The 15,876-nt window shown below is 44.7% G+C and overlaps 1 protein-coding gene across 1 annotated transcript in view; it reads right to left on the reverse strand.

Moving 5' to 3' along the window:
• Window positions 1–15,876, reverse strand: part of capn5a (calpain 5a) — a 160,237-nt gene that overhangs the window by 18,482 nt on the left and 125,879 nt on the right. The window contains exons 9-11 of the mRNA XM_073044268.1: window positions 8,682–8,804; window positions 7,584–7,780; window positions 4,300–4,421 (exon numbers count right to left, since the gene is read on the reverse strand). Of these exons, the coding sequence (XP_072900369.1) occupies window positions 4,300–4,421; window positions 7,584–7,780; window positions 8,682–8,804 (442 nt within the window). The remainder of the gene's footprint in view (window positions 1–4,299; window positions 4,422–7,583; window positions 7,781–8,681; window positions 8,805–15,876) is intronic.

Consider the following 15,876-nt stretch of genomic DNA (forward strand, 5'->3'; position numbering starts at 1 on the left):
CTTGGCCTCTTCTACTGCCAGGCTGAAGTTAAACGTGGCATCTCCATTTCCATCTTGGCTGTCTCCAACCTGACACTGGCAGAAATCCCCTAACTATTTCCCCAATCATACATGGAGTACTAGTCTCCCAACCATGGAGTCATACATCAGAGATGCAGAATCTTCAGAACAACTTGCCCACACTGACCATGGAGTCAAACATCAGACACAGGATCTTCAGAACAACTTGCCCACACTGACCATGGAGTCAAACATCAGACACAGGATCTTCAGAACAACTTGCCCACACTGACCATGGAGTCAAACATCGCAGACATGGGTAGTTTATTTCTGATACAGACCACACTTTGGCTGAAACATTTGCTACTTTAGCTCCCATTGAATCACTTCTCCTCTCTCTTTGAACCTGTGCCATCTTGTTCTTGAATCTCCTAGCTTTAGAGGAAAGCCTCTATCTATCCTCCTTCTGATTTTGTACACCTCTTTGAGATCACCTTAGGTGGCGGGGTGGAGATACGTCTCTACCAAAGGAGGTGTAAGGCGCTCTCTCCCTCCATTAACCTGCAGGTCACCCTTGGGCAAGGTGTAGCACCTGCTTAGCCCACCCACTCCCCGATCAGGGTAACGTGAAGCCAATGGAGCAGCTGGTACATGTCACAAGTCCTGGTTGTTCGACCACTGACGCCAGGCAGATAACCTCTGAAGGGTATTGATCATGGCTGGGGTTACCCATCTTGTAAAGACACTGCTCAGAAGAAGGCAATGGAAAACCACTTCTGTAGAAAAGTTTGCCAAGAAAGACCACGATCTCCCATGTCTTATAACACGGCACATAGTGATGGTGACAAAATCACCTTCATTCTCCTATGCTTCAAGGAATAAAGATTTAAAGATTAGCTTTATTTGTCACATGTACATTGAAATACACAACAAAATCTGTTGTTTATGTCAAAGCAGATCAGTGCGGGTTGTGCTGTGGCAGCCCTCAACCGTCACCACACTTCCAGCGCCAACATAGCATAGCCACAACTTATTAACCCTAACGTTATGTCGTTGGAACGTGGGTGGAAACCTGAGCACCCAGAGGAAACTCATGCAGTCACGGGGAGAACGTACAAACTCCTTACAGGCAGCAGCAAAGAATTGAACCCCGATCGGTGATCGCCGGCTGGTGCTGTAAGCGTCATGCTAACTGCTACTGTCCTGTGTGGCCTCAGTCCCAATCTGCCCCTACCTCCCTCCGTAACTCAGTCTCTTGAGTATGGGCAACATCTGCTGAAATCTCCAGCTTACTGGCATCTTTCCCACAGCAGGGTGGCCAGAACTCAACAGAATATTCTAAATGCGGCCTCACCAATGTCTTGTATAACCACCACGTAACATCCCAACTTCTGCACACAGTGCTCTGACTGATGAAGGTCATTGTACCAAAAGCCTCCTTCACCACCGTACACTGGAACTTCTAGATCACTTTGTTCTCCCCACTCCTCGGGGTCCTACTGTGAAACTCCTACTCTGGTTCAGAAAAAGATCCACTTTCACAGAATTTATGTGAATAAATAAGCCTTTATTTTTCTCTTAATTTGCATTTCTTGATCCAAGTGCAGATATTGTAGCTTCCTGTTATGGGAAACCATGAAGTGTTTTCAAGGACTGCAATCCTATCCTCCTTCTGATTTTGTACACCTCTTTGAGATCACCTTAGGTGGCAGGGTGGGGATATGTCTCTACCAAAAGAGGTGTAAGTTAGGGATCACCCGGAATTGTAACCACTTCTGCCACATCATACGCAAGAAAGCTCGCCAATCCCTCTACTTTCTCAGGAGGCTGAAGAAATTTGGCAGGTCTGTTTTGAACTTCATCAGTGCGCCTTTGAAAGCATTCTACCCTGATGCCTCACAGCTTGGTACACAACTGCTCTGCCCATGGTCGCGAGAAACAGTCATGAATTGTGGGCACGGCTCAGCCCAGCACGGAAACCAGCGTCCCCGCCATCGATCCCGTCTACACTTCTCGCTGCCTCAGTAAAGCAGCCAGCGTAAGTAAAGACCCCCACCCATCTTGGACATTCTCTCTTCTCCCCTCACCCACTGAGCAGAAGATACAGAAGTCTGAAAGCCGGTGCCATCAGGCTTAAAGATAGCTTCTACCGACTGTTGTAAAACCACTGACTGCTTCACTAGTGTAAGATGGACTCCGGACCTCCCAATCTACCCTGCATCTTATTGGCTACCTGCACAGTACTTACCCTGTAACTGGAAACACTTCATTCTGCATTCTGCAATTGTTTTTCCTTGTCATAAAAATACAGTACTGAAACAGACCCATTGGCCCATCTAGTGCATGCTGAGCCATTTAAACTGCCTACTCCCATCGACCAGCACCAGGACCATGGCCATCCATACCCCTGCCATCCATGTACCTATCCAAACTTCTGAAATGTTCAAATTGAGCTCACGTGCACTATTTGTGTAAGGAATTCCTCCTACACGATTGACCCTCTGAGTGAATAAGTTTCCCCTCATTTCCCCCTTAAACTTTTCACTGTTCACCTGAAATCCAGATCTTTGGTTATAGTCTCACCCAACCTCAATGGACAACGCCTGCTTGTTCTTAGCCTATCAATATCCCTCATAATTTTGTATATTTCTATCAAATCTCCCCTCAATCTTCTATGTTCTAAGGATTAAAGTCCTAACTTATTCAATCTTTCCCTATAACTCAAGTTCTCCGGACCCAGCAACATCTGTGTAAATTTTCTCTTTACTCTTCCAACCTTACTGACATCTTTCCTGTTGGTGACAAAAACAACAAACAATACTCCAAACTAACATCTAATACAACTTCAAGATAACATCCATCTCCTGTCCTTATTACTTTGATTTATGAAGACCATTATGCCAAAAGCTTTCTTTATGACCATATCTACCTGTGGCACCACTCTTAGTGAATTATGGACCTGTAGACCCAGATCCCTTTGTTCTACCACACTCCTCACTGCCCTACCGTTCACTGTGTAAGACCTACCCTGGTTGGTCCTATTGTAGTGAAACACCTCGCACTTGTCTGCATTAACCCCATCTATACCCCTCATTATTTTGTATATCTCTACCACCAAATCTCCCCTCAGTCTTCTATGTTCCATTATGCACCATCATAATGAATTGATCTGTCTGGACCATAGGCTATTACTGGATCTCTGTACATGCATCAATAATAAATCCATTTATCTTGTGTGTGGAAAAACTTTTTCCTGATGGGTAGGGAGGGCTAACCTTTCCAGCAATGGCTTGATCCCTAAACAGGGATAAGCACATAAATAGTATCCTGTTCCAGCAATCCAAACTCATTCATTACCTGATTAACCTATTGGACAGCTTGGCAACACCAGGAACTTTCTAAGCATTGCAACTTCTTATCATTAACTTTGTAAACATTGCAGCATAGCAGTTAGCATAACATTTTACAACGCCAGCAATCAGGTTTCATTTCCCGTATCTATAAGGAGTTGGTATGACCTCCCCATGACTGGGTGGGTTTCCTCCAGGTGCTCCGGGTTCCTCCCACATTCCAAAGATGTACGGATTATAGCTGAGTTACAGAGAAAGGTTGAACAGGTTAGGACTTTATTCCCTGGAGTGTAGAAGAATGAGGGGAGATTTGATAGAGGTATATAAAATTATGATGGGTATAGATAGAGTGAATGCAAGCAGGCTTTTTCCACTGAGGCTAGGGGAGAAAAAAAGCAGAGGACATGGGTTAAGGATGAAGGGGAAAAATTTAAAGGGAACATTGGGGGGGCTCCTTCACGCAGAGAGTGGTGGGAGTGTGGAATGAGCTGCCAGATGAAGTGGTGAATGCGGGCTCACTTTTAACATTTAAGAAAAACTTGGATGAGAGGGGTATGGAAGGATATGGTCCAGGTGCAGGTCAGTGGAACTAGGCAGAAAAATGGTTCGGCACAGCCAAGAAGGGCCGAAGGGCCTGTTTCTGTGCTGTAATGTTCTATGGATTAGGGTTAGTGAGTTGTGGACATGCTATCTTGGCGCAGGACGCATGGTGATACTTGCTGGCTGATTTCAGCACAATCTTTGGACAGTGTCAACCGTTGACGCAAAAACAATGTGTATTTCACTGTGTGTTTCAATGTACATGTCACAAGTAAGCTAAAATAATCTAACCTTTATGATCCTGGGTGAGTGTTCGGAAAACAAATACAAAGCGGTAAATTGTCAATTTGATGCAAGATGGTTGGAAAAGTCCAGCCAATCAGTGAAGGTTTAGCTGTGCGCTGGGTACCTGACGCTCCATCCTGCTGGGCCAAACCACTCGCAGAAATCACGTGAACTTGAGTCACAACCTGCGGATATCCGAACAGCCTGTTCCAACACGTGTGAGGAGGCTCATTGAGAGTTAGTTCCCTGTAGAGACAATCACAAAGCAGGAAAGGCCTTTAAGATTAATTGTCTTTAAGAACATAGAGGGCATGCTGTGTTGGCATGGGAATGTGTGGCGATACTTGCGGGCTGCCCCCAGCGCATCATTTGGTTGCTTTGGTTGTTAAACGTAAACCATGCATTTCACTGAATGGTTAGACGTATGTGTGATAAATAAATGAATCTCAGTCTGAACTGTAGTTAGCTGCACATCAAGGCAGAGAATGGAATGCTAACATGAGGCAAAATAAATTAAACTATGTCACATACCTACGGGAAAGATGTAAAACAGGTTGAGAGAGCAGAGAGAAAGTTTACAAGGATATTGCCGGGACTGGAGGACCTGGGTTGTAAGGAAAGATTGAATAGGTTAGGACTTCATTCCTTGGAATGGAGAAGATTGGGCGGTGATTTGACAGAGGTGTATAAAATTATGAGGGCTACAGATAGGGTAAATGTAAGCAGGCTTTTCCCTCTGAAGTTGGGTGGGATTACAACTGGAGGTCATGGGTTAAGGATGAAAGGTGAAATGTTTAAGGAAAATATGAGGGGAAACTTTCCATAGGGGTCTGGGTGTGTGGAATGAGCTGTCGGTGCAAGTGGTGCATGCGAGCTTGATTTCAGCATTTAAGAGGAGCTTGGATAAGTACATGGATGGTAAGGGTATGGAGGGGATGGAAGTAGGCAGTTTAAATGGTTTCAGCACAGACTAGATGGGCTGAAGGGCCTGTTTCCTTGCTGTACTATTCTATGACTCTATATTTCACCAGACCGTTAAGTGTGTACAACGGGGAGAATGGATCCAGCATACATCAGGCTGCCTATACGCAGCAGCATCTCATTACCCACGAGGTGTGGTGCGGACACAAAGGCAGAGGTGAAGAGAGGAGGGAAGGGAAACGTGAGAGGAAAAGAGGGAAAGAGAATGGCAGGGAGAAGGGGCCAAGGGGTAGAGAAGGGAGGTGGAAGAGAAGGGAGGGAAAAGGAAGACACCACTTATTCGTTTCAGGACAAGATGGCCTCCACGAGGATCTTTCAGGAATGTGGATAGAGGGATTTTAGGTGCTAGGTTTCAGCACCTAAGTTACAGAGAAAGGTTGAACAAGTTAGGTCTTTATTCTTTGGAGTGTAGAAGGTTGAGGGGGGACTTGATAGAGGCATTTAAAATTATGAGGGGGATTTAGAGTTGACAGGGATAGGCTTTTTCCATTGAGAGTAGGGGAGGTTCAAACAAGAGGACATGAGTTGAGAGTTAGGGGTCAAAAGTTTAGGGATAACACGAGGGGGAACTTCTTTACTCAGAGAGTGATAGCTGTGTGGAACGAGCTTCCAGTAGAAGTGGTAAAGACAGATTCAATATTGTCATTTGAAGTAAAATTGGATAGGTATATGGACAGGAAAGGAATGGAGGGTTATGGGCTGAGTGCAGGTCAGTGGGATTAGGTGAGAGTAAGCGTTCGGCACGGACTAGAAGGGCCGAGATGGCCTGTTTCCGTGCTGTAATTGTTATATGGTTATAGGGGGTCTGGGTTATGGAGTCAGTGGGTGAGGAAGCCAGTTGGGGATGAGCAAACTTCCTACAGAGTTATCTGCTTCATTTGTAGACCAATGGAGGGACCTTGTGGTCCACATCTATAAATCCGTCAGAGTTGCAGTGCAGGTGGATAGAGTAGTTAAGGGGGTGTATGGTGTGTTGGCCTTCAATAGTCGGGAGATTGAGTTCAAGAGCCACGAGGTAATGTACCAATTCTATAAAACCCAGTTTAGAGTAACACAACCAAACTACTGGATGAACTCAGCAGGTCAGGCAGCATCTATGGAAATGAATAAACAGTCAATGTTTCAGGCCGAGACCCTTTTTCAGAACTGGAAAGGAAGGGGGAAGATACCAGATTAAGCAGGTGGCAGAGGGGAAGGAGGAAAGGCTAAAAAGTGATAGGTGAAGCAAGCCAGGTGGGTGAGAGAAGGGTTGAAGTAAGAAGCTGGGAGGTGATAGGTGGAAGAGCTGGAGAAGAAGGAATTTGATAGGAGAGAAGAGTGGACCATGGGAGAAAGGGAAGGAGGAAGAGTACTGGGGAAGCTGATAAGCAGTTGAGGTAAGAGGCCAGAGTGGGGAATTGAAGAAGGGTGAAGGGCAAGAGGGGGGAAAAGTACCAGATATTAGGGTAATCAATGTTCATTCCACCAGTTGGAGGCTACCTGGATGGAATATGAGGTGTTACTCCTCCATACTGAGAGTTGCCTCATCATGGAGGCAATAGAGGTCATGGACTGACATGTCAGAATAGGAATGGAGGTAGGAATTGAAATGCTTGGCCACTGGGAAATTGTGCTTTTCGTGGATGGAGTGAAGGTGCTTCCCAAAGCGGTCATCCAATCTACATCAGGTCTCACCATTGTACAGGATGCCGTTGGATCAGTAGACTGCCCCAACAGATTTACAGATGAAGTGAAGTACCCTGGATGGGGTATTCTGTTCAGCTCTGGTCACCTCAATGTAGGAAAGGATGTAGAAGCTTTAGAGAGCATGCAGAGAAGATTTACCAGGATGCTGCCTGGACTAGAGGTTAAATTAATGAGGAGAGGGTGAGTGGGCTAGAGCTTTTCACTTTGGAGTGGAGGAGGATGGAAGGTGACCTGATAGAGGTGTACAGTGTGATCAGAGGCGTAGATAGACTGGGCAGCCAGGGACTTCCTCCAGGATGAAACTGGCAAAGTCAAGAGGGCATAATTTTAAGGTGACTGGAAGAAAGTGTAGGGGAGATGTCAGAGTTAGGTCTCTTACACAGAGAGTGGTGGGTGCGTGTAACACTCACCAGGGGTGGTGCTGGAGACAAATACATTAGGGAGAGTTAAGAGATCCTTTGGTAAACACATGGATGATAGAAAAATGGAGGGCTATATATGGGAGAGAAGGGTTTGATTGATCTCAGAGCATATATAACCATTTAACAATTACAGCACAGAAACAGGCCATCTCGGCCCTTCTAGTCTGTGCCGACAGGTTATAAGACCAGCACAACATCGTGGATCGAGGGGCCTGGACTAAGCTGTACTGTGCCATGATCAAAGATGCCCACCTGACCCGATGGGTATTCCTTGGCATTTTATTTCTACACCAAAGCTGGTTTACTCTTGTGATCTTACTTGAAGTTTGCCGGCACATCTGTGAAGATCCTCAGCAAGAATTCCCCGGTGATTCCGGGCTCAAAGGTGGTGGGGATGATGACATAACGGCCCTGGGGGAGTTCCTTCCGAAGGAAGATGGTCTTGGAGTTGATGTAGACGGAACTGGCCACCTTCTGCTGTATGGTGTGCATCCTATAGTTCCGGTTCAGCTCCACCTGTGGAAACCAAATCTGCTCAAACACCAGCAGAGAACATGGAATATGTGGGTTCAGATCACAATCATAGAGTGAACGTTATGGTTAGGAGAGACCAGAACTACAAGTCATAGGTTAAGGGTGAAAAGTGTAACATTTAAGGGGATTCTGAGGGAGAAACAGTCAACATATTGAGCCAACACCCTTCATCGGGACTGAAATGTTGACTGCTTATTCCCCTCCTTAGATGCTGCCTGACTTGCTGAGTTCCTCCAGCATTTTGTGTGTGTTGCTCAAGATTTCCAGCATCTGCAGAATCTTTTGTCTTTATCATGTACTTATCCAACTGTTTTTTAAAAGTCAGCTGTGTTCCTGTTTCAACCACTTCCTCTTGCATCATGTTTACATTCATACCACCCCCGGGAAATGAAAGATGACCTTCACATTCCTATTGAATCTCTGCACTTTCACCTAGAACTTATACCCTCAAGTTCTTGATCATCTAATCCTGAGAAAAAGACTGAGTGCATTCACCCTATTTTTGCCCCTCATGATTTTATACACCTCTTTAAGATCGCCCCTCAGCCTCCTATGTTCCAAGAACTAAAGTCCTAAGATATCCAGTCTCACTCTCTGTGACTTTTCTCCCTTGAGTCTTGGCACCATCCTCGTAAATCTTTTCTGTGGATGCTGGAAATCTTGAGCAACACGCACAAAATGCAGGAGGATCTCAGTATGTCAGGCAGCATCTATAGAGGTGGACAAAAAGTTGACATCATCAGCTCATTGCAAGCCCGGGTCCCAGTTCATTCTAAGCCAGTGGATACTCCAACGCACCTGCTTGCATCCTGCCGTGCACTCCAAATGATGTTATTACCCAGGGGAGGTGTTCCACACCTGGTCTTCACGATGGGTCACTTACCCTGTAGACCTCAAAGCCCATGGACAGCTTCTCGCCCTTGCCCTGTTGCCGAGTGTAACGGATGTCCTTCTGCTGCAAGCACATCAGCACCTCGTCCATGTCCTTCTTGACGTCAAACACGTACTGCAGGGGTTAAAACCAAGAGAAGGCATTAACCTTTCACAGCTTGGTGAATGGTGAACAACTGTATTTATTACAGTACAGGACAATAGCACTACAACATCATCACTATCATTATGTCCTGTGTCATATGATGTGGGCGATCATGGTCTTCCATTTCTCTTTGCCTTTGGGGAAGACACCCCCTTCATGCTGTTGTTCTTGTTCTTTTCTCTTTCCTTGACCATGATCATTCTTGGCAAATTTTTCTACAGAAGTGTTTTGCCATTGCCTTCTCTCAGGTAGCCTCTTGACAAGATGGGTGGCTCCAGCCATTATCAATACTCTGCCTGGTGTCAGTGGTCACCTAACCAGGACTTGAGACGTGCACCAGCTGCTCATACGACCACCCACCACCTGCTCCCATGGCTTCATGTGACCCTGATCGGGGGGCTAAGCAGGTGCTACACCTTGCCCAAGACTGACCCGCAGGCTAGCGGAGAGAAGGAGCACCTTACACCTCCTCTGGTAGAGATGCATCTCCAGCCTGTTACCAGCAACACCAGCACTGCATCACTGTAACAAGATCATAAAACTTAGCAACAGAATTAGGCCTTTCGAGCCTGCTCCACCATTCCATCGAGACCGATTTATCATCTCTCTCAACCTCATTCCCCTGCCTTCCCACCGTAACCACTGATGCCCTTACCAATCAAGAACCTATCAACCTCTGCTTTAAATATAGATAGATAGATACTTTATTCATCCCCATGGGGAAATTCAACTTTTTTTTCCAATGTCCCATACACTTGTTGTAGCAAAACTAATTACATACAATACTTAACTCAGTAAAAAATATGATATGCATCTAAAACACTATCTCAAAAAGCATTAATAATAGCTTTTAAAAAGTTCTTAAGTCCTGGCGGTAGAATTGTAAAGCCTAATGGCATTGGGGAGTATTGACCTCTTCATCCTGTCTGAGGAGCATTGCATCGATAGTAACCTGTCGCTGAAACTGCTTCTCTGTCTCTGGATGGTGCTATGTAGAGGATGTTCAGAGTTATCCATAATTGACCGTAGCCTACTCAGCGCCCTTCGCTCAGCTACCGATGTTAAACTCTCCAGTACTTTGCCCACGACAGAGCCCGCCTTCCTTACCAGCTTATTAAGATGTGAGGCGTCCCTCTTCTTAATGCTTCCTCCCCAACACGCCACCACAAAGAAGAGGGCGCTCTCCACAACTGACCTATAGAACATGTTCAGCATCTCACTACAGACATTGAATGACGCCAACCTTCTTAGGAAGTATAGCAAATGACTTGGCCCTCGCAAATGTCCGTGGCAACAAATTCCACAAATTCACCACCTTCTAGCAGGGGTTCCCAAACTTTCTTATGTCATGAACCAATACCGTTAAGCAAGGGACTGCCGGTTAGGAACCCCTGCAAGAAATTGCTCTTCAACTCTGTTCAAAAAGGGACATCTGTTGACTCTGAGGCTGTGCCCTCTGGTCTTAGACTCCCCCACTATAGGAAATATCCTCTCCACGTCCACTCCATCGAGGTCTTTCAATAGTTGTTAGTTTTCAGTAAGTTCCCCTGCAATAATAATTGAAGCGCAGAACCCCAACACTACATGACTATAACCATTGCGATATAAACACCAATACCACACCACTATGATTAATGTTATATAGAATATAACTCCATCCCCCTCTACTCCATCTGCATATCATCCACACACACCTTCCACAGATTTCCATCCCCCTTCTCTTCCCACCTAACCACCCCATACTCTTCACTTGATTCCATGCTCCACCTTCCTCTCCAATCAGAATCCACCATTTGCGGCCCTTTGTCACCTCCACCTTTCACCTCCCAGTTTCTGTCACTACATCTACTTTCCCCTCCTCCACTTGCCCGTCATCACCTCCCTCACCTGGATCCACCTGTCGCCTGCCAGCTCTTTATCCACCTTTCCTCCCCCCCCCCAACTTTTTATACCAGCCTTCTCCCCTCCATCTTTTAGTCTAGATGAAGGGTTTAGATCCAAGATGTCATCAGTTCATTTCCCTCCATGGATGCTGGCTGACCCACTGAGTTCCTCCATGTTGAATGACCCTCACCATCTGGGAAATGCCCACACACAATCACCTTTGTCTCCACCATCAAATTTGAACAGTCCATGACCCATGAACACTTCCTCACTATTTTGCTTCCTTTTTGCACTACCTAGTTCTTATTGCAATTTACCGTAAAATGTTTTTACACTGTACTGCTGCTGCAAGACAACAAACTTCCAGACGTATGTCAGTGCTAAAAAGCCCGATTCTGATTCCCGCGAACACTACCTTATTATTTCGCTCTCTATTCTGCATAATTGGCTATACTTAAAGCAGAGGTTGATAGGTTCTTGCTCAGATGGTTATGGTGGGAAGGCAGGAGAACGGCCCGTCTACCACCTGCTCCCATGATCCTGATCGGGGGGCTAAGCAGGTGCAACACCTTGCCCAAGGGTGACCTGCAGGCTAGCGGAGAGAAGGAGCACCTTACACCTCCCTTTAGTAGAGATGTATCTCCACCCTGCCACCAGCACTGCATCACTGTAACAAGATCATGAGACATAGGAACAGAACTAGGCCTTTCGAGTCTGCTCTGCCATTCCATCAAAACTGATTTATTGTCGCTCTCGAGCAGGTGGTGGATGGTCGTATGAGCAGCTGGTGCACATCACAAGTCCTGGTTAAGTGACCACTGACACCAGCATTCTTGATAATGGCTGGGGTGACCCATCTTGTAAAGACACTTGCAAAGTCCAGAAGACAGCAATGGCAAACCAATTCTGTAGAAAAATTTATCAAGAACAATCTTGCTTGAACATCACAATTGCCATGTCATACAAGATGGTAATGATGATGGTGATGAAGATTTTTAATAAAAATACTTTTCTTATTGAAATGTTCAGAATCTTCCTCCCTCCCACCCTCCACATCTTGCACTGTGCTGTACTGCTGCCACAAAACAAAGGAATGGTAGTATGGCGGTTAGCACAACGCTACTGCAGCTCGGGGCGTCGGAGTTCGGAATTCAATTCTGAATCAGTCTATAAGAAGTTTGTTCCCCCTTTCCATGAGCGTGTGGGTTTCCTCCAAGTCCTCCCACAGTCCAAAGTGATACTGGTTAGTAGGTTAACTGGTGATTGTACATTGACCTGCAATTAGGCTGGGATTAAACAGATGGGTTGCTAGGCAGTGTAGCTCATTAGGCTGGAAAGGCCAGTTCCACGCTGTACCATTAAATAAATAAATACAAACAAGCAAATTTTCTGACATACGTTGGTGATAACAAGCCTGATTCTGATTCATCTTGTGTTACTCTACTACACTACTGTAATCGTTACAACGTTCACTTTATTAGGTACACCTGGTCGCTAATGCAAGTATCTAATCAGCCAGTCACGTGGCAGCAACACAACGCATAAAAGCATGCAGACGTAGTCAAGAGGTTCAAGGCAAACACCAGAATGGGGAAGAAATGTGATCCAAGTGACTTTGACTGTGGAATGATAGTGGGTGCCACTTGACCCATCGAGTCTGCTCCGCCATTTCATCATGGCTGACCCATTTCCCTCTTAACCTCATTCTCCTGCCTTCCAATCGCTGACTAATCACAAACCTAGCAACCTCTGCACCCGGTGATCTAGCCTCCACAGTTGCCTGTGGCAATGAATTCCACAGATTCACCACACAGCTAAAGAAATTCCTCATCTCTGTTCTAAACAGATGTCCCATTATTTTGAGGCTATGCCCTCTGGACCTAATCTGTCTCAGCAAGGGAAACATCCTTTTCACATCCACTCTATCTAGGCCTTTCAACTTTTGATAGGTTTCAATGAGAACCCTCCCGTCATTCTTCTAAATTCCACTGAGTAAAGGCCTAGAGCCTTCAATCGCTTCTCAGATGATAACCCTTTAATTCCTGGAAGCAGTATCTCAGAAGCTGCTGATCTCCTGGGGTTTTTACGTACTGCAGATGCTGCTCAAAACAAAAACATCCAGTGAGCAGTAAGCCTGTGTGTGAAAATACCTTGTTAATGAGAGAGGTCAGACGAGAGAGGTCAAACTGGTTCTAGCTGACAGGAAGGTGACAGTGACCCAAAAGGCCACGAGTTACAACAGTGGTGTGCAAAAAAAGGATCTCTGAATACACATGTCGATCCTTGAAGTGGAGATGGTGTACAGCAGGAGAAGACCACAAAATTACACTCAGCGGCCACCTTATTAGGTACAGGAGGTATCTAACAAAGTGGCCACCCAGTGTAGAACAGCGAACAATATATCAGATCAAACTAAAATTATCATCAACATAGAGAAGCTAATGCCACACACTACACCATTGTAATAATTGCAATGATTAAGGATCAAATTTATTCGCAATATACATTTACACGTATTAGGAGTTTGTCGTGGTGCGTTAATCAGGGTGCAACATGCAACAAAAAACAGCATTCAACAAAGATATTAATAAAGTTAGTGGTTAAAGGATCAATTCAGAATAAAATATGCATTACTAAATATCGGCATTTATTTACAATGCGAACAGCTAGTGGTTAAAGGATCGATACAAAATAAATATATTACTAAATAAATATCAGCACGTACCTACAATGCAAACAACATTATAAAAAGTGCTTTAAAGTGTTTACACTGCAGTGATGAAGGTAACAAATAGAGGGGGTTAAGGGGGCTATCTAGAATGGTTGATCAGAAGGGGTTGATTTTTTTTAGTTTTAATAGCCCCATGGTGCTTTCCAGAAGGGGAGCTTTTGAAAAGGCAGCTTGCAGGGTGGGTAGTATCAGCAATGATTTTTCCTGCAACATAGAACATCAACACTGCACAGCATGATAATGTACCCGTCACAGTACGGGACAGCTAACACTACAAACAACAGTGAACAAATCTGAGGATGGGTGAAAGAGGAAAAGATACAGAGTGAAACTGCTTCCACTTTCCGTCGTCCTCCTCCGTTCAAAGTTCAAGTTTCAAAGTAAATTTATTATCGAAGTACGTAAACGTCACCAAATACAACCCTGAGATTCACTTTCCAAGTACTACCCTGAGATTCCTTATCATTAAAAGAAAGACATTCACAGTAGAACAAAGTGAGAGTAGGATTGGAATGAGATGGAGGATAAATGTGTGGCTGAGGGATTGGAGCAGGGGGCAGGGATTCAAGTTTCTGGATCATTGGGACCTCTTTTGGGGCAGGTGTGACCTGTACAAAAAGGATGGGTTACACTTGAATCCTAGGGGGACCAATATCCTGGCGGGGAGATTTGCTAAGGCTTTAAACTAGAATGATTGGGGGGGTGGGAATCAATTTGAAGAGACTAGGGGAGAGGAGGTTAGTTCACAAATAGAGAATGCTAGTAGACAGTGTATGAGGGAGGATAGGCAGGTGATAGAGAAGGGGAGTGCTCAGACCAAAGATGTAGGGGAGAAGGAAGAAACAGATAATAAAGTTGTTTGCACCGTTAGGGATATGCAGAGAGGAAGAGGTGGAGAGTTTCTTAAATGCATCTATTTTAATGCTAGGAGCATTGTAAGAAAGGTGGATGAGCTTAGAGCATGGATTGATACCTGGAAATATGATGTTGTAGCTATTAGTGAAACATGGTTGCAGGAGGGGTGTGATTGGCAACTAAATATTCCTGGATTTCATTGCTTCAGGTGTGATAGAATCAGAGGGGCAAAAGGGGGAGGTGTTGCATTGCTTGTACGAGAAAATATTACAGCGGTGCTCTGGCAGGATAGATTAGAGGGTTTATCTAGAGAGACTATTTGGGTGGAATTAAGGAATGGGAAAGGTGCAGTAACACTTGTAGGGGTGTATTATAGACCACCTAATGGGGAGCGAGAATTAGAGGAGCAAATTTGTAAGGAGATGGCAGATATTTGTAGTAAGCACAAGGTTGCGATTGTGGGAGATTTTAATTTTCCACACATAGACTGGGAAGCCCATTCTGTAAAAGGGCTGGATGGTTTGGAGTTTGTAAAATGTGTGCAGAATAATTTTTTGCAGCAATACATAGACGTACCAAAAAGAGAAAGGGAAGTGCTGGATCTCCTGTTAGGGAATGAGACAGGTCAGGTTTCAGAGGTATGTGTTGGGAAGCACTTCGGGTCCAGTGATCACAATGTCATTAGTTTCAACATAATTATGGAGAAGGATAGGACTGGACCCAGGGTTGAGATTTTTCATTGGAGAAAGGCTAACTTTGAGGAGATGCGAAAGGATTTAGAAGGAGTGGATTGGGACAATTTGTTTTATGGGAAGGATGTAATAGGGAAATGGAGGTAATTTAAAGGTGAAATTTTGAGGGTACAGAATCTTTATGTTCCTGTTAGGTTGAAAGGAAAGGTTAAAAGTTTGAGACAGCCATGGTTTTCAAGGGATATTGGAAACTTGGTTAGGAAAAAGAGAGATATCTACAATAAACGTAGGCAGCTTGGAGTAAATGAGGTGCTCGAGGAATATAAAGAATGTAAAAAGAATCTTAAGAAAGAAATTAGAAAAGCTAAAAGAAGATATGAGGTTGCTTTGGCAAGTAAGGTGAAAATAAATCCAAAGGGTTTCTACAATTATATTAATAGCAAAAGGATAGCGAGGGATAAAATTGGTCCCTTAGAGAATCAGAGTGGACAGCTATGTGTGGAGCCAAAAGAGATGGGGCAGATTTTGAACAATTTCTTTTCATCGGTATTCACTAAGGAGAAGGATATTGAATTGTGTAAGGTAAGGGAAACAAGTAGGGAAGTTATGGAAACTATGACGATTAAAGAGGAGGAAGTACTGGCACTTTTAAGGAATATAAAAGTGGATATGTCTACAGGTCCTGACAGGATATCCCTAGGACCTTGAGGGAAGTTAGTGTAGAAATAGCAGGGGCTCTGACAGAAATACTTCAAATGTCATTAGAAATGGGGATGGTGCTGGAGGATTGGTGTATTGCTCATGTGGTTCCATTGCTTAAAAAGGGTTCTAAGAGTAAACTTAGCAATTATCGTCCTGTAAGTTTGACGTCAATGGTGGA

Source organism: Hemitrygon akajei, chromosome 4 (assembly GCF_048418815.1).
Source record: "Hemitrygon akajei chromosome 4, sHemAka1.3, whole genome shotgun sequence".
Classification (NCBI taxonomy): Eukaryota; Metazoa; Chordata; class Chondrichthyes; order Myliobatiformes; family Dasyatidae; genus Hemitrygon; species Hemitrygon akajei.